Here is a 20987-nt window from a genome sequence, read left to right on the forward strand (position 1 = left end):
ATCATTCGGCAACTGCTTCTATGGGCCGCTTTCTTTTTAATTAACTCTTGTCAACACTGACGGAGAAAGAAAATAGTCGATAGATTTGGCGATTGATAAGGTGATCGATCCGAAGTTACGATATGAAACAAAGTAACATTTCTATTCAAGAAAAATGTTTTGTTTTGGTATGAAAACTTACTGTTTAGTTCTTGCAGTGTATGATGTGCTGGTAATTGCCGTGCAAGTTTGTTAGGAGTGTGTGAAAATGTTAAAGCATACTTATGGACGGCAGGTAAGCATTGGCAACGGCTACGGCAACAGCAACAGTGAAAGCAACTTGTCTGCCTTGTCTGCTGTGTTGTCTGCTTGGCGGCGCATGAAGTGAAAATTAATTTCTAAATGCGGGAAATTAACAAATTACAAACAACGCAAAATGGAGCGAGATGTAGGAGGTGCAAAAGGGCGGTTAGGCGGAAGTAGACATGCCATAATTTACACTCACACTCTGCAACTCATTCGCTCTTACCCATATTCACCCACACCGGCACTCACCCACTTGCTTGCTTCAGTCACTCACCAGGCATTCAAGCGCATTGACAGCGCCTGGCAAAGTTCGTATGGCAACTTCCTCATCATGACGCACTTTGAGAGTGTGTGTGTGTGTGTGTCTGTGTAAAGAGGTTTCTTGGTTGGGGGTACAGAGGGTATATATGTATACCCTATATTCTTAAGGTGTTGAGGCGCAGGTGAGACGACACATTGTCTTGCCTGAAGAAATTTGTGGGACATATTTCTACTTCCTCACTCAAACCGCTGACAGTTGACAGCTTTGCTAATTTCCAGCACCAAAAATGAAGTTGCCTTCTGTCTTCTTGTCTGTCTATTTGTCTTGGCCTGTCAGCATCTCTTTCTCTTGCTCTCTGAACGTGTGATAACAGATTCCCTCAGCCAGCCAGGTGTGGTACCCGAGTTACAAACATCCAGCAACCCCTTCATATTCACACCTTTGGCAGCCACAGCCACGTTGCGGTCGCGCTTTTAACATTTAATTAAGTTGTGCTCGATTTTATGTTTCGACAAAATTGTTTGTCTGCCGCTTGCCACTTGCCACTCACCTGGCCTGGCCGGGTCTCGGTTGTGTGAGTGTGCCGCCTATTTTAAGGTTCGGTGAGTCAACGTTGCGGTGATTCGCTCACTTTCTGGGTGTGAGTGTATGCGTCAGTGTAGTGAAATGAGTGTGCCCTGCTGTGGCTGCGGCTTGGTTGAATCTGGAGGTGTTACCCTGCTGCATTCTCGTTTCATTGTTGTTATTTGGACAACATTTTTAATTTTTTAGGTTTGAATGGCAAAGATTTGTAAATTGTTATTAAAGTAAGATGCATAAAGCTGAAAACTCGTAATCCAACTTAAACAAAACTTGTCGGTCCTAATGATATCATCTAGAATGGACTTAAGCATAATGTAAAAACAAAAACAATGAAATACTACTACCTGTTTTAGGAACAATGAATAGGTTTGTGAAAAAATCTCAATCGAAGCACTCAAAGATATTGTTTCTGAAGTTTCCTTTAAGCAAATTTGTCATCCTAATGTTTATACACACTTACAACTTGCCTTAACCACTTCTGGTTTTGTACACAAATATTAAAAAATTAAAAAACACAAAAATAGTCAAAATTTTTTTTTCTATGTTTATCTAAATTTAAGTAGTATCCTTTTGAAATTCAAAATTAAAAGTTGGCATTACACATTTACCGCAAAACTAGACATGTCTTTAAGATTAAACGGTTTGTTCCAATTGCATAATCCTCTGACGAGATGCATTCTTTCGAAATCTATGCGATTGTCGCCGATTTGTCAGTTTCGTACATATGGTAAGAGCGGTGATCCCCCACTAAAGGATTGCGCCACATTTCAAAAGGAACTGGCCAATGCCGCAAAGAAACGACGACAAGATAAACAGAAGAAGGCAATGGACAAAATGAAGGAGAACGTAGATAAATGCGTTGAACAGCGAACAAGCAGTTTATGTGAAAGTATCGCTGGAATGGACGAGAAGAACAAAAAGACCATGGTAAGTATATTGGAGTGCATGGTTGATGGCATCAAGAAGACGTGCTATGACAAGGAGCTGAAGAAAGTGTGCGAAGCCCGTGATTTAAAAGAGAAATGTCGTATGCTTGCCAACCAAAAAGCGGCAGAGGAATTAATAGAAAGCTGCAAAGAAGAAAAGAAATCATCAGAAGTGAAGGATGCTGAAAAATCTAAGAAAGAGGGCAATCGAAATCAGTCCATGACAAAAAAAGGGGACAAGAAGGATTCAGAAACGCAGGATGCAAAATCAGCAGAAAAGAAGAATCAATCCAAGCCAAAAGAGTGTGCCAAGATGGATGCAAATTCAGCAGGCGAGAAGAATGAGTCGAAAGATCAGAACCCGAAATTAACAGACAAGAATCAGTCCAAGGATCAGAACCCAAAATCAGCAGGAGAGAAGAATACATCCAAGCCAAAAGAGTCTGCCAAGAAGGAAGACAGCAAGCAGGATGAAAAATCAGCAGGCGAAAAAAAACAGTCCAAAGAGCAGGACTCAAAATCAGCAGGAGAGAAGAATACATCCAAGCCGAAAGAGTGTGCGAAGAAGGAAGACAACAAACAGGATTCTAAATCAGCAAACGAGGATGCCAATTCAGCAGGCGAGAAGAATCAATCAAAGCCGAAGGAGTTTCAAAAAAATGCAGATGCAGATCCCAAGAAAAAGTCGGACCCCTTTGAAAAGATTTGTCAAGAGTTAGCCAATAAGAATAAACAGCCTGAAGCTGGAGAAAAAAAGTCGAAATATTTCCAAAAGTTGGATGAATGCATAGATTCGCAATGGAAAGATATCTGCAATATTCGGAAGAAACTAAGCGATGAAGAAAAAGCAAAACTGTCCGTCTTGCATAAATGCCTCGCTGATAAGGTTAAAGAGCGCTGCAAGAGAAAGGTTCAAAAGGATATGTGTCGTGAAGCTGGAGGTGTAACTAGCAAAAAAGGTTCCAAGAAGGAAAAAAATAATGAAAATAAGAAACTTGCGAAAGAAGAGAAAAAAGAAAAGGAAGAAAAGTCATCAACGGAGACCGAAGTAGCTGCCCTTAAAGAGAAATGTAAAGAATTTGCTGAGAAAAGTGGCAAAGATAAGAAGAATGGGGATAAGGACAAAGGAAAGGACAAAAATAATCAGAAAGATTATGGCAAAAAGAAAAATCATCCTTGTCTTCTGACAAAAAGCCCAAGGGTGAACAAAAGGATCGTTCTGGCAATGCAGGCCAGAGCGCCTCTTCCAACGAAAAAGTCAAAAGTGGTAAGACAGGCCCCTCTGTAAAGGTAGCTTCTAAATACAGGAATCCATGCAAAGACAAGACCAATAAAAAAGGAAACGGTAATAAAAAGGATTCTTCTGCAAAGAAGAATAATGAAAAAAGTCAGAAGAATGACGAAGAGGAACTCAAAAAGAAGTGCGAAGAGGCTGCCCTAAAAGAGAAGTGCAAAAAACTTAGCGAAAAAGAGGAAAAGAAGAAAAGTCAGAAGAATGACGAAGAGGAACTCAAAAAGAAGTGCGAAGAGGCTGCCCTAAAAGAGAAGTGCAAAAAACTTATCGAAAAAGAGGAAAAGAAGAAAAGTCAGAAGAATGACGAAGAGGAACTCAAACAGAAGTGCGAAGAGGCTGCCCTAAAAGAGAAGTGCAAAAAACTTATCGAAAAAGAGGAAAAGAAGAATGCTGAAGAAGCCTTAAAGAAAAAGTGCGAAGAGGCCGCTCTAAAAGAGAAATGCAAGAGTCTCACTAAGAAAGATGGTAAAGATGAAAAGAGTACTTCATTGGACCAAAAAACCAAAGGTGGTAATAAGAATGCATCTGCCAAAGATGAGAAGCAGAAAAATGAAAAGGACAAAGCTTATAAGAAGGATCCATGTTCCAAAAACGACAAAACTGCTTCAAACGAAAAAGATGGCAATAAAGCTGACCCCTCTGATAAAAAGTCTGGGGGTGAACGGAAGAATCTTTCTGGTAGTGGAGAAAAGGATTCTTCTAAACAAGATATGAAGTATAAGCATCCCTCTGCCAAGGAGAATAATGGAAAGAGTCAAAAGAATGACGAAAAGGAACTCAAAAAGAAGTGCAAAGAGGTTGCCCTAAAAGAGAAGTGCAAAAAACTTTTCGAAGAGGAGAAAAAGAAGAACGCTGAAGAAGCCTTGAAGAAAAAGTGTGAAGAGGACGCTCTAAAAGAGAAATGCAAAAATCTCACTAAGAAAGATAGCAAAGATGAAAAGAGTACTTCATTGGACAAAAAATCCGAAGGTGGTGATAAGAATGCATCTGCCAAAGATGAGAAGCAGAAAAATGAAAAGGATAAAGCTAATAAGAAGGATCCATGTGCCAAAAACGACAAAACTGCTTCAAACGAAAAAGATGGCAATAAAGCTGACCCCTCTGATAAAAAGTCTAGGGGTGAATTGAAGAATCTTTCTGGTAGTGGAGAAAAGGATTCTTCTAAACAAGATTTGAAGCATAAGCATCCTTCTGCCAAGGAGAATAATGGAAAGAGTCAAAAGAATGACGAAAAGGAACTCAAAAAGAAGTGCGAAGAGGCTGCCCTAAAAGAGAAGTGCAAAAAACTTTTCGAAGAGGAGGACAAGAAGAACGCTGAAGAAGCCTTGAAGAAAAAGTGCGAAGAGGCCGCCCTAAAAGAGAAATGCAAGAATCTTGCTAAGAAAAATGGCAAAGATGAAAAGAGAACCCCTTTGGACCAAAAATCGAATAACGACAAGTCAGCCGTGTCCTCTGACAAAAAGCCCAAGGGTGATCAGAAGCAACCTTCTGGCAGTGCGGCAAAAAGCGCCTCTTCTGACCAAAAAGCCAAGTCTATCAGTGGAGAGAATAAAAAAGAAAACGACAAAACTAATAAAGATCCATGTGCCAAAAAAGACAAAACAGCTTCGTCCGGCCCAAATGTAAATAATGGGAAAAAGTCCGACTCCTCTGCTAAGGGCGAAAAGAAGAATGTCTCTGGCAGTGCAGAACAGAACGCATCTGCCAATGAAAAAAATCAAAAGTGGTAAGACAGGACCCTCTGTAAAGGTATCCTCCAAATACAGGAATCCATGCAAAGACAAGAACAATAAAAAAGTAAACGGTGGTAAAATGGATTCTTCTGCGAAAAATCAAAAGAATGACGACAAGGATCTCAAACGAAAATGCGAAAGGATGGCATTAATAGAGAAATGCAAAAAATTTTTCGAAAAAGAGAAAAAGGAGAAGGCTGAAAAAGACTTGAAGGAAAAGTGCGCAAAGGCTGCCCTAAAAGAGAAATGCAAGAACCTTGCTAAAAATAAAAATGGCAAGGAAGACAAAAAGGAAGACTTCTGAGAAGAAATCCCAAGGTGTTAAGAAGAGTCCTTCTGCATGTGGAGATCAGAGGTAAAAACTTAGTTGATAAAGAAGTCTGATTACAGACATGAAAAATAATGCTTTCTCCAACAGCAAAGACATACAAGAACTTCCACAAAAAAGATGACAAGTAAAGATAATACAATAGTTGACAAGAAAATTAGTATGAGTAGAGATATAATAAAGGATACTTTTGTCAAGATGGTCAATAAAGAAAGACTGGCGATTATAATCTGAAGCATTTTTTGATTTTCTTAAATGCATTTAAAAAAGGCTCACAAGTACTGTTGGAATGGCTTCCGCAATTGCTCTTTCGAAAAATATAATGTAACCACTTAACCCTCTATAATGTCAATACCAAGTGGTTCGATGGTGCGTAAGGTGAGTTGTTTACCATATAACTGATGCTTTAGCACTAGGTGCCATCCGGACACTTCCTGATTCCTTATGTTTATTGTTCATAGCATCGGCATATCGACGCGGTCACTACAAGGTTATGTGAGAGCTCGGCGTCCCCTATGGTCTATGGCAGTATTCATTTGCAATCAAACATACCCCAAAATGGCACCGATCCTATGAACTGGTCCAAAATTCATAATAAGGTAGTTCAGGTTGCCCCAAAGCGATTAAGGTAACAATTGGGCTATTGGTTTAATAGCCTAAAAATAATTTGTCAGCGATTACGATAATAGCAACCGTATCATGTCTGTGTCTATCACTGCCAGGGGTATATGTGAAATCGAAAATGAGACTTCTTTCACTCCCATATCTTAAATGGCATAACGGTCGAATAATAGACTACAGCTGAGAAGAAACGCTTGGAAAAATCGGACACTTCATTGGAGACCCAGTGTGGTATAAAACTGAAAACGGTGTGTTGTCATACTAATCTGAATTATATTTCATCTGATATGCCATGAGATTTCAATCAGGTTGTTCGTTTACCTGAGCCTTTTTGTAGAATCAAAAAATCAGTTTATATAAATTTCCCTGACTATTCACACGTTTAGAAAAATTCTCTTATTTGGATTTTATTTTTTTTTTCCATTTTGGAAATTCTAAATTTATTTTTGGTAAACCTTTAGCGCCCTTGAATCCTGGAAATGTGGCGCATTTGCATTAACACTCAAATGCAACGCCTTTTAGGCAGCCGTGGACACCGGCGCTGCCCTTGTCCTATTCCTGTGCAATATAAGAGCCGCCATGCATGTCCAGAACTTATGAAGACTCCTCGCATGTATGATGCCCAACGAAGAAGGATGGCCCACAGCAATGAACAACTAGCCGAATGTGAACCACCTATGGCCTGCGACATTCTCAATAGCGAACTGAATAAGCAACAGAAATTGTCCCCTTCTCACTCAAGGTCCGAGTTCACCAAGCGAGGCCTGGTCCGTGTGGCAAGACAGGAGCCCATCTCCAAGACTGTTATTAATCGCATCTCATGGTACCGCAATCCCAATAGTCGTAATCAATTCCGACACATTAGTGTCGAAAGTCGGCGAAGCAAGAGGTACCACGATGAAAGGACAAGCCTTCCAGAATCGCTAAACTATTTCCAGGGTAGAAAGTGCATGCCCCGCATACGGAGGGGTCGCCAACGTAAGACGACTTTGTTTGACCGTGTGCTGGAGCTTCTGAGGGCTAAAAATGCCCAGGAGCGTGTGAGAGAATGGGATGATGCAGTTAAAGAGAAAGCTAAACTGGGAATGATGCCAAGCAGGAAGGAGAGCGTCGAATACTTCGAATGTGAAGAGCCTCAGAGTGGACTAACGGATTTTGTGCATATGGTTAAGGCCAAGTCCAAGGAAATAAAAGAACAACTCTTGCAAGGTGAATACGCAGATGAGCTAGGACTGTCTGAAGATGTGCCTTATCCAAATAAGGTACAGAAAAAATTAAAAGAAAAGTCTCCTTTTGAAGTTGGTCTACCCCAAGAGAAACCAAGTGAGACTATTGAAGAGGACTTAGTGACATTGACTGAATATAAAGCTGAAAAAGAGATGTGTCATCATGCGCTGAAACCAACTAGACAATCGAAATCAAAAACTATGTATCCACAAAGGGGGCAATGCACTTCCAGGTGGTTTACAACCCGCAAGCAGAGGGAATTGGAGAACATAATCCGCTATGCTCGTGAGATGCAATCCAAGAACAATTTTCGAAACGAAATGCGAGATGTAGAACCATCTAGGAAGGGCAGTTTTAGTTCAAAACCTAAACAGACTGATGACGAAAGTCTGGAGTCAAGTCCCATGGCTTACTCTGATATCCTGAATGGGAACATATCAAGTGTTATGGAACGGAGACATCAGAAGGCCAAAACTATTGGACAATTAAAGAATCAATGGAAAAGTTGTTTGGAGAGCGAAGGTTTGTTGGCTGTGCGCATGAATCATCTATTCCCCAATCTAATGACCATCGAAGAACGAGAGAAAATGGAACGACATCATAGGAGCTTAGAATCGGCTATACATGAGAAGTGCAAAGAGAGACTCTATCAAAACCTTTGCGAAGAAGCGGGACGACAGTCTCGTTTGGGATCCGCTCAGAGCGAACAGGAGCGCCGCGAGAATGAAGTTTTAAGAAAATGTCAAACCTTGCTGAATACTGAAACGGTACAGCCGCTAAAAGAATATCAAGAGGATTTGGACGACGATGTCGAGTTACATGAAACGGACAAGTCTATGAATCTCTTGGAGCTAAAACGACTTCAGGATATGCAACAGGCTAGAAGAGAATTTCTGAAGGATGATGAGGATTTCCTCAGCCGCATTTTAATGTCGCAAGATGGAGATGTTAAATCTTCTGGTGGTAATCAATGCGGGAAAGATGGTCATGGTGACAAAGAAGAAGAGTGCGAAGAGGAGCCTGAACCATGCGATAAATCTAAGAAAGACGATGGAGAAGAACATGAGGAAGTCACGAAAATCGTCGAGGACCTCTGGAAGAAATTCCAAAAAGAGCAGCAGGCAGCACAGTGCAAAGAGTTGGTGGCAGCAGAAGATGCAAAGAAGCAAGGGAATGCGAAAAAGGAGGATAAAGGCAAGAAAGAAGGTAAGGAGAAAAGCAAGAAGGATGGCAAAAAGGGTAAGAAAGAATCCAAGGGAAACGGAAAGAAAGATAATGATGACCAGAAAGCAGATAAAGAGTTGGCAAAAAAAATGCGAAGAGGCAAAATGCAAAGAACTGGCCAAGAAAACGAAGAGCAAAAAGTCGGATTCTAATAAAACCGAAAAGCTAAAATCCAAGTCATCTAAAGGTGAAGGCAAAGCAGATAAAGAAACAAAAGTGGTTGTTGAGCAAATCGACAATATTATTAAACAATGCGAAAAGATCAAGCAGAACTATCAGCAAGCGCTCTCAAAGAAAAAGGATGGCGATGACACAAAAAATGGCGCTAAAGCCGACAAAAAGAAAAAAGAAGAAATGAAGAAGCAATGTGCAGAAGCCGACAAGAAAAAGAAAGAAGCCGAAGACAAGAAAAACGAGGAGGAAATGTTGAATAAATGTGCAGAAGCCGAAAAGAAGAAGAAAGAACAGGAAATGAAAAAGAAAAGCGCCGAAGCCGAAAAGAAGAAAGAAGAGGAATTGAAAAAGAAATGCGCCGATGCCGAGAAAAAGAAAGAAGAAGAATTAAAAAGAAGTGCGGCGAAGCCGAAAAAAAAAAAGGAAGAGGAACTGAAAAAGAAATGTGCCGAAGCCAGCAAGAAGGCAGAAGAAGCCAAGAAGAAGGAAGCAGATATGATGAAAAAGTGTGCTGAGGCTAAGAAAAAGAAACAGGAGGAAGAACTAAAAAAGAAAAAAGCAGAGGCTGACAAAAAGAAAGAGGAAGAGGAGATGAAAAAGAAATGTGCTGAAGCAGAAAAGCTGGCAGAAGCCCAAAAGAAAGAAGAGGAGTTAAAGAAAAAGTGTGCCGAGGCTGACAAAAAGAAAAAGGAAGAAGAATTAAAGAAGAAATGCGCCGAGGCCGAAAAGAAAAAAAAGGAAGAGGAACTGAAAAAGAAATGTGCCGAAGCCAGCAAGAAGGCAGAAGAAGCTAAGAAGAAAGAGGCCGAGATGATGAAAAAGTGTGCTGAGGCTAAGAAAAAGAAACAGGAGGAAGAACTAAAAAAGAAAAAAAGCAGAGGCTGACAAAAAGAAAGAGGAAGAGGAGATGAAAAAGAAATGTGCTGAAGCAGAAAAGCTGGCAGAAGCCCAAAAGAAAGAAGAGGAGTTAAAGAAAAAGTGTGCCGAGGCTGACAAAAAGAAAAAGGAAGAAGAATTAAAGAAGAAATGCGCCGAGGCCGAAAGAAAAAAAAAGGAAGAGGAACTGAAAAAGAAATGTGACGAAGCCAGCAAGAAGGCAGAAGAAGCTAAGAAGAAAGAGGCCGAGATGATGAAAAAGTGTGCTGAGGCTAAGAAAAAGAAACAGGAGGAAGAACTAAAAAGAAAAAAGCAGAGGCTGACAAAAAGAAAGAGGAAGAGGAGATGAAAAAGAAATGTGCTGAAGCAGAAAAGCTGGCAGAAGCCCAAAAGAAAGAAGAGGAGTTAAAGAAAAAGTGTGCCGAGGCTGACAAAAAGAAAAAGGAAGAAGAATTAAAGAAGAAATGCGCCGAGGCCGAAAGAAAAAAAAAGGAAGAGGAACTGAAAAAGAAATGTGCCGAAGCCAGCAAGAAGGCAGAAGAAGCTAAGAAGAAAGAGGCCGAGATGATGAAAAAGTGTGCTGAGGCGGAAAAGAAAAAGAAGGAAGCCGAATTGAAAAAAAAATGCGCAGAAGCTGAAAAGAAGAATCAAGCAGAAGAGGCTGAGGCTCAGGCTAAAGCACAGGATAAACAAAAGAAGGAAAATGAGCAGAAGAAGAAATGTCGAGTTGCTGAACTGAAAAAACAATGCGAAGCCATCACGAAGCGACAGAAAGAGGCGAAATTGGCCAAAAAGAACAAAGTCAAGGAGGACAAGAGAAAGCTGAAAGATGCCGCCGAGCAACAGAAACGTTGTCGTGAAATGTCCGCAAAAAAGAAGAAACAATCTGAAGAGGAGGAATGTGATGGTAATGATAAATCGAATTTCACTTCAATTAGCGGTAACAAAGAAATCCACGAAGGATTATTCCTTACACCAAGTATCTCAAATATTGGAGGCATGATAAATGCACCACACGACCTGGACGATGACTTTGATGTACCACAATCGTCTATCTACAAGTCTGGACTGTTTGTGGATGACGTCAATAATAATAATTCCACCGGCTCGATGGTCGTTCGCCGTCATGGTGTGGTTCATCCATCTAGGATCCTACCATCCTTGGTCAATCCGTTTCGAAAGTTGCCACCCTCTATTTGTTGTAATGCATTGACGTTACGCCATTTATTGCCCAATTTAACAGGACGTCGATGCTTAGCCGATGATGTTCTAATGTGTTATTGGCTACGTCTAATGTCGCACCTGATTGTGGGCGTGGGAGTGAAATCAAATGCCATCGATCCATTACATGCATTGCCCACGATCCATTGTTCGGGGGAGCGTTGCCTCATTGGCGAATCCGAAGCAGGCTCGCCACTGATGTGGCGTTGTCTTACAATGGGTAATCGGTATGATAACGATTGAAAGGCCAAAAACCAACGAAGACGACGACGACGACAACGATGACGACGACCAGCAAGCAGGGGAATTGCATCTATTAGGGATTGGGGCTTACCGAATTTATGAGATTCTTTGGAAAATAATTATTCTGAAATTAACAAAATTAAAAAATGAATATGTCGGATAAACTAAATTTTAGTCTTTTATTTAGCTTCGGTAGTGGGAGACTTAATTTATTTCATCGTTCAGTCATTTGATTACCTTTCCTTCTTGGCAATGGACTGTGAAATCTTGTCTGTAAAGCCAATAAACAAATAACTAGGCAAATATGTGTGTATATATCTCGGAAGAAAATATTGATTGCCGCATTGTTTTATTGATGAAATTGATGAATTTACCACACACACACACACACACACCTTGTGTGTGGGTGTGTGTTTGTGTATGTATTTATCCCTGTCTGTCTTTGCTTTGGGTTATGAATTTTATGCCATGATAATGAAAGTTATCGTGCAAAACTGAGTGAGTAAACAAAATCGAGGTGCCCTAAGGTTTGCGTTTGGAGTAAAGAAGAGGATGCGGCAATGTGGTGAAATGTGTATTTGATTTTCATTTCGTATTGATTCCAAAAGAGACAGCCTCTGGCTTTATATATTGGGCAAAAGCAAATTTACAGATGCCTCTTGGCTTGGCTTGGCTTTGGCCAGGCAATGACTGGCTGGTCGTCTGACTTGGCCTGGCCATCATCAACAGCCATCCGTTTAAATTATTAACGTATGAGTAATTCTTATGACATATAAACAAAAGTCTGTGTTAGTTGCACAGTTGACTGATTTCCCACTCCCCAGCTGGTGCTCTGTTTTCTGTCATGTGTCGTCTCGTTTTCCAAAAAAGAAAAAGACATACATACATACATCAGCAACACATTGAAGACAGCAGGACGAGAAGGTAGTGTTGATGGGTTGTGGGGAAGGGTCCTCAACTGATGGCTTTGTTGTTTTCTTTCTATGTGCGACAAATGAGTTGTCTGTACGTGTGTTTTCTGTGCGTGTGAGTGTGTGTGTGTGTGCAAGAGTATGTAATTAAGTCCTGCCAAGGATGCTGACAACAAGAAACTCATAAGTTTCGTATTTCCAAAGGGAATTCAAGCTGCAAATTGGGGAGAAACGAACGTTAATAATATTGACCAAAATTGATTAGCCACATTAATGTTAAAGGGATTTTAATAGACTTTCATAAAATTTAAGCGGAATTCTCTAATCATTCTCTTTCTCTCTCTCTCTCTTTCTCTTTTTAGGTAAGTGGCTTTTGCTTTAAATGAAATCGTAAGTTAAGAACAAAAAAAAAAAAAAAAAGAATTCACTGACCAAACAAAAACTTTTTACTGAAACCAGAAAAACCCGTGCCTTTAATTTGAAAAGTTTTTCGGCACAAAAATAGAATATCCAAAAATATATATGTATGTATATACATCTACATATAAACAGAAAGTACAAACAATTCGAACAGTGGGTGGTGGTTGGTTAGACAAGAATTCCACGCAATGGCCAAACGTCAAACGTCAGAGGCAAAAATCAAAGCATACTTTTGAGCATGCTCAACGCAACCGCTAAACTGGCCAGTCAGCCAACCAACAAGCCATCCCAGCCAGCCAGCCAGCCAGCTATTCGTTCAACCCGGCCACATAGTTTAAACAAACTTTTTTGTTTCAAAAAGCATAGAACAAAAATCATAAAAAAAGACGTACAACCCTCCCTTTACCCTTCTACTGCGCTGCACTATTACATTAAAAAACGAGAAAAATAATTGCGAAAAATTTCTCAAAAGTTTTTCAACTTTTTCCACTGTGTTCGTGTGTTTTTTTTTTTTTTTTTTGCCTTTCTTTTACGCAACATTTTTTGTGTTTTCTTTTTTCATTTTCTGCCTGCCATTTTCCACGCTTCAATGGCAAACTTTAAATCGTGCTGAGTCTCATTACAACTAATAATGGTTTCATAATCATTAAAGTGCCGTCACTCTGGGCTCCACCACAATCATTTAAGAATGAGAAATAGGATGCGAAAGGAAATGGAAGAATCTCAGCAGGCATAGTAGAAGAGTGGTAGCCAAAGGAAGACAAACCCAAGGCAACGAATTCTCTCCACCAACACACACAAATTGCAAAAATTAAAATACTTTTCAAAACTAATTAAAATTGTGTTGCATACTTTTTTGGGGGCCGGAGCACACAGGCTGTGTGCCCTTTTTTAATGTTTCCTTCTATCTTAAGCCTTTTTCCTTGTTGTTGGCAAATGAGCTAACTGAGCCAATCGCCGGAGGACTCTTGGCTGCGAGACTGATCTGGGTTCTTAAGTCCCCAACTCGATGCTTCTCACATTTTCTTCTATGCTTTTCTTTGGCCTTTATTGATGTTCGACTTCAACTTCGATTATTGTGGTCTGTGGGCTCTTTATTTTTTCTTCCCAAAATGAAGAAACTTTTTGCCATTTTTCTTTTGTGTGCGTATTTGTGTGTATATGTGTGTGCTTTGGCTTTGGTATTTGGTCTTAAAGTTTGGTATGGAATAGAAAAAAGAAACTCAGGAATGTTTCTAATGGAAGTTTTTTCTTGCAGTTTCACTTGCCTTATTCAAAACATTTAAAGTAATTTCCTCATGTAAAAAACATGTCACACTTCACTGGCTTAAAGATTTAACGCGCCAATGCTGCATTGTCACCTCTTAGGCTCATGAGCTCTTGCCAAGGACCCTACCATCCAGCTGTCACACTCGCGCATGCCATGCATTAAACTTTATGGACAGAAGGCAAATATCGTGGCAGTAGCAGCAGCAGCAGCATCAAACATCAAACGCGTTAAGCAACTTCAAAGCTCAGCCAAGTGCATGAAATGCGTCCTCCAGGCTGCTTTCTCCTGATATCCAACCAGGATGCCATTCAACATGCCACGACTTTTGCAGCCAAAGCAAATCAAAAGGAAATAATGGCGCAGTGGCATGAAATGTCAGGGGTAGTAGGTGGTCCACCATTTCGCTCCCACACACGCTTTCTCTTGGAGTAAATGGCGCGCACGAAGTGCTCACATGCACCTGTCTAAAGGCTAAAGGCCTTCATGAGAATGCATTCGCCGCATTACAAAATACACCCAGGCAGAACTGAATACAGAGAGACAGAGAGAGGGGGCTCGCCGGGATCTCTGGCTGTGATTCTGATTCTGGTTTGGTAGCGAACTCATGTCGAAGCCGGCAATTAATTAGGATTATGTGTGTCATAGTCGTCGTCGTCGTTGCCGTCTCGTATGGCGCCTAAAAGCATGCAACACATGTCGTTATCGTCGTTATAGTCATCACAGTCATCGGCATCTCGTTACCATACCGAGTCCCTGCTTGACTTCCGCATCGTGACATCCGCCATCAGCAGCCTAAATAGTTTGATTAAGCAAATTTATGGCAGCTGCGCTTTCAGGCGCAATTAATGTCGATGCTTTTGAACCATTCCCACACAACTGCGTCCTCACATACACACACACAGAGAGAAAGGCAAACCCAATCAATGGGGAAATTTTTCTTTCTCTTTTAGTTATAATGATGATGTCCAAGCAGAAAGTCCAATGCTAAAGACTTTTTAAGTATTTTCAGACAATTTGTGGCTGCCAACCGCCGCAAAGTATGCTTCAACATTTATGAAAGTCTCTTTCTGTTTTCTGTTTTCAACTCTTTTCTTTTAGTTTACGCTTCATTATCTTGGTTCTGTCTGTCTAAGACCTGGCAGCTTCTGATTACCTCACACATGTCCAACTTGTAACTATCCCAAGGCGTTCATTTTGCAGAGTCAGAGAGAAAGAGAGTTTCTTGATAAGCAGTTCTAGCAAACATTTGCTAGTTCTAGTTTCTGCTGTTACTTTTCCCTCAAGGTGTGTCACAACTGCACAACTTGACTGTTTGTTTAACATGCAATTTTTCCTTTTCGGCTCTTTTCCTTTTGCAAAACACAACAAGGACAAGCCAAAAAGGCTTTGTGCAAACATTTTCATTGCGTTTAGTCAGGTTTTTTATACAAAAACTTTTGCATACTTCTTTAAACTAGGCTAAAGTCACTTAAAGTTCCAAAGCAGACTTACCTTAGTTGGTCTTTTCACAGACTTAAGCTCCAATGGAAACCTGTGCACGTGCGCCCTTGTCTACAGAAGCAAAGTGTTTTGGAGCGAGAATCACCGATGACGGCGGCAAGTAATCTTTTTCTTATTTCATACTGCCTGCCGCCAAACCAATGGAAAAACTAGCTGGGGTCAAATCGACAAATGTCTGGCTCCCAACAGACGTAACCCAGACTTCTGTTTTTTTTTTTTTATTTTTCATTTTCTCACCAACCTTCCGTCTCCCGTCTGACTTACATCAAAGTGAAAGTCACGCATTTTACGTCTATTTACCACTTTGTCTGCGGGATTGCAACTTGCAACAAATAGAAGGAAAAGCGTAATCATATCGAATGGTAACGAAGTTTTTATACCCTTCCAGCTAAGATCAGCATTTAAGAGTCAGTCTAATAATATAAATTTGATATGTCGTATCAGAAAATCTTTTTCAATAATGAATATTCTATAATATGTAAACATAACTTTCGAGAAAGAAAAAAATTGTAATAAGTTTTGAGGTTAGATATAAAAAATTTCACGTCACATTTTAAACAAGTTTTTAAACGATTTTGATTTACAAAAAAAAACCTTTAGTTAAACGAATTAGCTGACCAAATAAGTTTTGCTATTTTCTTATAATGCTAGATATTTATTGATAGCACTCTATGTTTCTTAATAAAATCCATATACCTTTAATGGAAAAGGATATACAAATCGAAAGAGAATTGTGGACTATGTTAACAAAGTCTAGCTGTCGCCTGAGTGTCTGACTTTGGTTCTGTCTGGCAGTTTAAGTTGCTGTTGTTGTTGTTGTTACTTTTGTCTGTCTCATTATGTTTTCCTTTGCGCAATATTTTTATGTAAACAAGCCCAGACTAGAAAAAAATTTACAAAAATTGGCAAATCATCAGAAATGTATATATGCGTATGTATGTAGATATGAAATTTTTCCACTAAAAAAATAAAAGTCCTTTGTGCAATTATCCTATGTCATCGTATTCCAATTGTTATCCTATTCAAATGATAAGAAATAGTTGAAATATGTATTTAATTTTCTTATTGGCAACGCCTTAAGTCAACATTTTTCGTTCTTGAGTTACTTTTGGCTGTGTTTGCTCTGCTTTTTTTTCTGTCTGTTTATTTACGCACGTTGCAAACAGGAGAAAGAAGAACGCAAAAGGAGAACTTATTTCATATTCATAGAAAAATTGCAAACACATGTGATGCTAAAGGTTTTGGGTTGTGGGCTAGAGACAGAAGGAGAGATGGAGAGAGATAAGGAGTGGAAGACAGAGATAGAAACAGGAGAGAAAGTGCGGTAAGGAGAGTAAATCAGCAGCTAAGTAAGTAAAATGCTTCATAAATTGCTTCAAGTGGCGGCACCAGCTGGCTGATGGCAGCTTTTCTATGCCACAAGGATATGTACACATACATATGTATATCCATCCGAACACACTCACACAGTTATCTGTATATATATCTCTCTGAAGATGTGTTCGAGTGTGGGATTCTATTTTAAAGCATAAATCTAGAAATTCAAATAAAAATCAAAGTCATCATCATCGTCATTATCGTCATCATATACATATTTCTGGCATCTTCTAATGCTATCAGGCGTAAAATTTACGCAACCGAAAAATATTTTTGCTTTCTATTGAAATTTTTGATTTGTCTTGCCTTTTTGGCCGGAAATTTAACCCCCCTAAAACTTCCTCCTGCACAGCCTTCACCGCCACTCCATCACCCCACACACACACACACACACACACAAATAGCCCATCCCATAATTCATTTGCAAAATAATTTAGAAAGATGGAAAAAGGATTTTTGGCAAAAACAGAGGACAGTTAATAAGCGGAACGTGTTGATAATTTTACTCTTGAGTTTAATTGCCTGTAAGTTTTTTAATGGAAAATTAATAAGTTGAGAAATGTTTTTGGCCAACAAAAGGAAGTCTAAGCAATTACATTTTGTTGGCCTAAAGAAAGAAGAGAATGTTTGCTCAAATGTGTGAAAAGATAAGACATTGAAATTTATTTGAGCATTAAACAAATTAATGAAATTAAGTTGAAAATATAAATTTTTCAAATGAATTATTTAAAGTGATGCAATTTACTCCGAATCGCTTTACCTATTTGATTCCTTTCATCGTTAGTTGCCTTAAGTAATTCATGGTGAGGGAAGTTAGTTACTGTGGAAATTAATAAAGAAAAGGGAAGATTTTAACGATATGTTAAGGTAGTTTAGTTATGCTATGAACATTTTCTTAGATCTGTAAACATTAGGAGTATTTTAAATAAGCCCGCTCCTCGTCTCAGTGAATTTCCCCGATAACCGAATTTGGGCACACTAAAAGGGTATAATACGCTAAGGCGGGGTACGGGCACACTCTCTTGAATATAGTGAATAAGACCGCATGTGCACTTAATTTGAAAATAAATAAAATCCGGAAATATAAAATCAATCCCAAGGGATTAATTACTTTAAAAAGTAGAGAGTTTACAAATCAGGTGTGGGGTTTGCCCAAAAAAACGTATTTTCATGAAATACACCGAGATTATTAAATTAAACAAAACCGCATTGTTTGAGTTGCTAGCGGCCAAGGAAGTACCTTGCGACAAAGAAGCGTCAATTTACCAATTGCGAGCATTGGTAAAACAAGTCATGGCACAGAATCAGTCTGGAGAGAGTGATGTACCCGAAGAGCAGGCAGTCAGCCCAGCAGTGTCTGCAAATGTGCTTGCCGGACAACTTGTGGATGTTGGTCCGGAGCCTCTTATTGAGCAGCGCGGCGTGGGAAACATTGAGCAGCCAAGTACACCGGATCAAGTGGGTGCTAACCAGTCGCCGACGATGTCTCGTGAGACCTCTGTAGGACCAGACGCGAACGTGCATGTTCGTGAAAGCGCACAAGCGAGCGAAACCGACGAATTGTCTTCGATTCTTAGTAGCATCGAATTGTATACAGCACGTAAAAACCTGGCGGAGCTAAAAACACGTGTTATGGAGCTGGAGGAGAACTTAGGCGGACCGCAATATAATTGCCGCATGAACTTGAAAGATGTCGAAACTACTGTACCTAAATTCTCTGGTGATGGTGATCTGTCCATTCACGTATGGATTCGTGAGCTGGAGAAAGCAGCAAGAGTGTATGTACTCAGTGATGCCCAATGTTGGTCGTTGGGCAACCGACTGCTGGAGGGATCTGCTAAAGCATACATGACATATGAAAAGACTACAACCTGGAGCGAGCTGAAGGATGCCCTTGTGAAGGTATTTGGCCTACAAATGACAAACTACGAGATTGCTAACCAGATGAGGAAGCGCTCAATTGGCAAAGGAGAGTCACTCTTGCAGTATTTCATCATTATGCGAAATATTGCTCAGCAGGGCAATTTTGAAGACACCGATGTGGTCAAATACATTGTTGACGGACTACAAGATCGAACCGGATTGTCAGCTCCTTTGTATTATTGTACTTCTCTGAATGAATTGCGAGAGAAGATGATGCGTTTTCAATCAGTTCAGCCACCAGCCAAAAACTACGTTCCTCAGGCTCGTCAGACTTCAGACCGTTTGCAGGCCATTACGCCTGCTGCAAAGGATAAGAGATGTTTCAATTGCCGCCAGATTGGTCACCTAATGTTTGACTGTCCACGCCCGGAGAGACCAAAAGGAAGTTGCTATCGGTGCTTCAAAGTGGGCCATCAGTACCGGAATTGTCCAATGCGAACCCAGATCGCCGCCATGAGCTCTAGTGAAGACCCGGACACCATTGATGATAAGTCATTTATTCAATTAGTAAGTTTAAGAATATCTTGTAAAGAGGGATGCACTGATGTTAATAATATTTTTGCCCTATTAGATTCCGGAAGCCCAGTAAGTTTTGCCAGTAGAGCGTTGATGCCGCATTTAGATTGCGATAAATTAGTTAAAAGTTCTTTTCATGGACTGAGCGGTGGCTCTATTCTGACTTTTGGAACAGTCAAATGTTTAGTTCTGTTTTGCAAAAAATATTATGAAATTCAATTTTTAGTTATTCCCGATAATATTATGCCGACGCAACTACTTCTTGGTAGAGACGCCTTGAATAAAATAGGTCTTAAGTTCTCATTGATTGAAAATGTAAGAAAGTATGAAAAGAATTCTGCATCATTAAAGAGTACCATTGCTTTTGTTTACAAATCCTTCTGTGCATCCCTGTTTACTAAATATCCTAAGCATAATACCATTAGTAATAACACCACTGATCTAGATAGTAATTGTAATAACCCTAATGTAAACACGAATGCATCCCCGTTTCGAGAATGGCTAACAGAGTTGCAAACTGTTTGTGCAACGCTGTCAGATACCGGGAATACTACTGTTGGCAGTGAATTTGGATTAGGCGCGATGCGTGAGTGCCGAGACATTGTGCATGAGCATTACATTGACCGATTTTCAATTAATTACGGGTTGCCTAAATATATGATGAGAATATGTCTGACAGATACAACACCATTTCATAGTAGTCCTAGAAGGTTATCATATTATGAAAGAGGAATCGTTTCTAAAACGGTTAGTGAGTTGTTAGCCAATAATGTAATCCGACCAAGCAACTCCCCCTATGCGTCCGCCATCGTCCTAGTGCGAAAAAAGGATGGCAATATACGAATGTGCGTTGATTATCGAGGTTTAAATAAGAAGACTGTGAGGGATAATTTTCCATTGCCTTTGATAGAAGATTGCCTAGAATACCTGGAGAGCAAGACCGTTTTCTCCGTCATAGATTTGAAAAGTGGCTTTTACCATGTAGGCATGGAAGAGGATTCAATTAAATACACAGCATTCGTTACACCCGATGGGCAGTTCGAATATCTGAGAATGCCTTTATAGCGGACGTTGACGATACTATGCGCAGTACGTTCAAGTGGCCCCTACGACACCAGGACATAGCCTGTTACGCGCGAGCCCAAGCACCACCTCCCACCCAACCGACCGAGGGGTGCAGCCGTATAACGCACGGCACGAATCGCGTGGACAAGTACACAATAGAAAAAACAGACAAACAAATAATACTACAGCTATCTATTAACTAAATGGGATAGGATAGATGTTTTAAGCATATTAATAGAAAACTCTGAGCCGATTACAGGGAATAGAAGGTTGTAATCAGAGCAGAGGACCCTAAAAGGTTCATGCATAGCATAGTTAGAAGAACAACGACTAAGGGATAAAGGTATCAAAGGATGTCTACTCCGTCTACATGGTACCGACAGATTCACCTGAGCTAATAACTCAGGCGAGTCGATATCACCAATTAGGAGCTTGTGCATAAAAATGACACCAAGCATAATTCTACGGTTAGTTAGGGATGGAAGGTTAATCAAGAGAAGTCTACTAGAATACGAAGGCAAATTGACATTGCGATCCCAGCTTAAGCCACGAAGAGCAAATAACAAGAACTGCTTTTGAACGGATTCAAGTCTAATCTGGTGCGACTCATATTGAGGTGACCAAATGCAAGATCCATACTCTAAAATAGGACGGACAAGCGAAGTGAAAAGAACTTTAGTTGTATAGGGGTAATCAAATTCTTTTGACCAACTTTTAATGAAACCCAGGACACTCATGGCCTTTGCGACCGTGGTGGAAATATGGGTGTTAAAATTTAACTTATGGTCCATAAGTACGCCCAAATCATTCATATTATTTAGACGTTCCAGAGGGCTATTGTTTAGAAAATAAGTGACCAGTTGAGGAGAGTTACGGAAAAAAGTCATTACCTTACATTTGGTAGTGTTAAGATTTAGTAGATTAAACTGGCACCAGGATTGAAAGTTTTTAAGATCAGCTTGTAGCCGACTAAATGAATCTGTATCTTTATGAGTAAGACAAAGCTTGA

General features: G+C 40.0%; 3 protein-coding genes across 3 annotated transcripts in view; all 3 read left to right on the plus strand.

Moving 5' to 3' along the window:
• tei (teiresias) overlaps positions 1 to 20987 on the plus strand; it is a 155946-nt gene that overhangs the window by 50020 nt on the left and 84939 nt on the right. The gene's annotated exons all lie outside the window — the stretch shown is intronic.
• LOC137577721 (axoneme-associated protein mst101(2)-like) lies at positions 1751 to 11165 on the plus strand. The gene is given in 7 exon segments (XM_068291266.1): positions 1751 to 3146; positions 3203 to 5077; positions 6554 to 8067; positions 8198 to 9535; positions 9653 to 9709; positions 9711 to 9842; positions 9845 to 11165. Coding segments are annotated over 7 exon segments (7464 nt in total). The 3' UTR covers positions 10997 to 11165.
• On the plus strand, positions 18294 to 19158 carry LOC137577850 (uncharacterized). The gene is made up of 2 exons (XM_068291407.1): positions 18294 to 18904; positions 18969 to 19158. The coding sequence occupies exons 1-2, from the start codon at positions 18323 to 18325 to the stop codon at positions 18984 to 18986; spliced, it is 600 nt and encodes a 199-aa protein (XP_068147508.1). The 5' UTR covers positions 18294 to 18322; the 3' UTR covers positions 18987 to 19158.

This window comes from Drosophila tropicalis, unplaced genomic scaffold (assembly GCF_018151085.1).
Source record: "Drosophila tropicalis isolate 14030-0801.00 unplaced genomic scaffold, ASM1815108v1 contig_593, whole genome shotgun sequence".
Lineage (NCBI taxonomy): Eukaryota > Metazoa > Arthropoda > Insecta > Diptera > Drosophilidae > Drosophila > Drosophila tropicalis.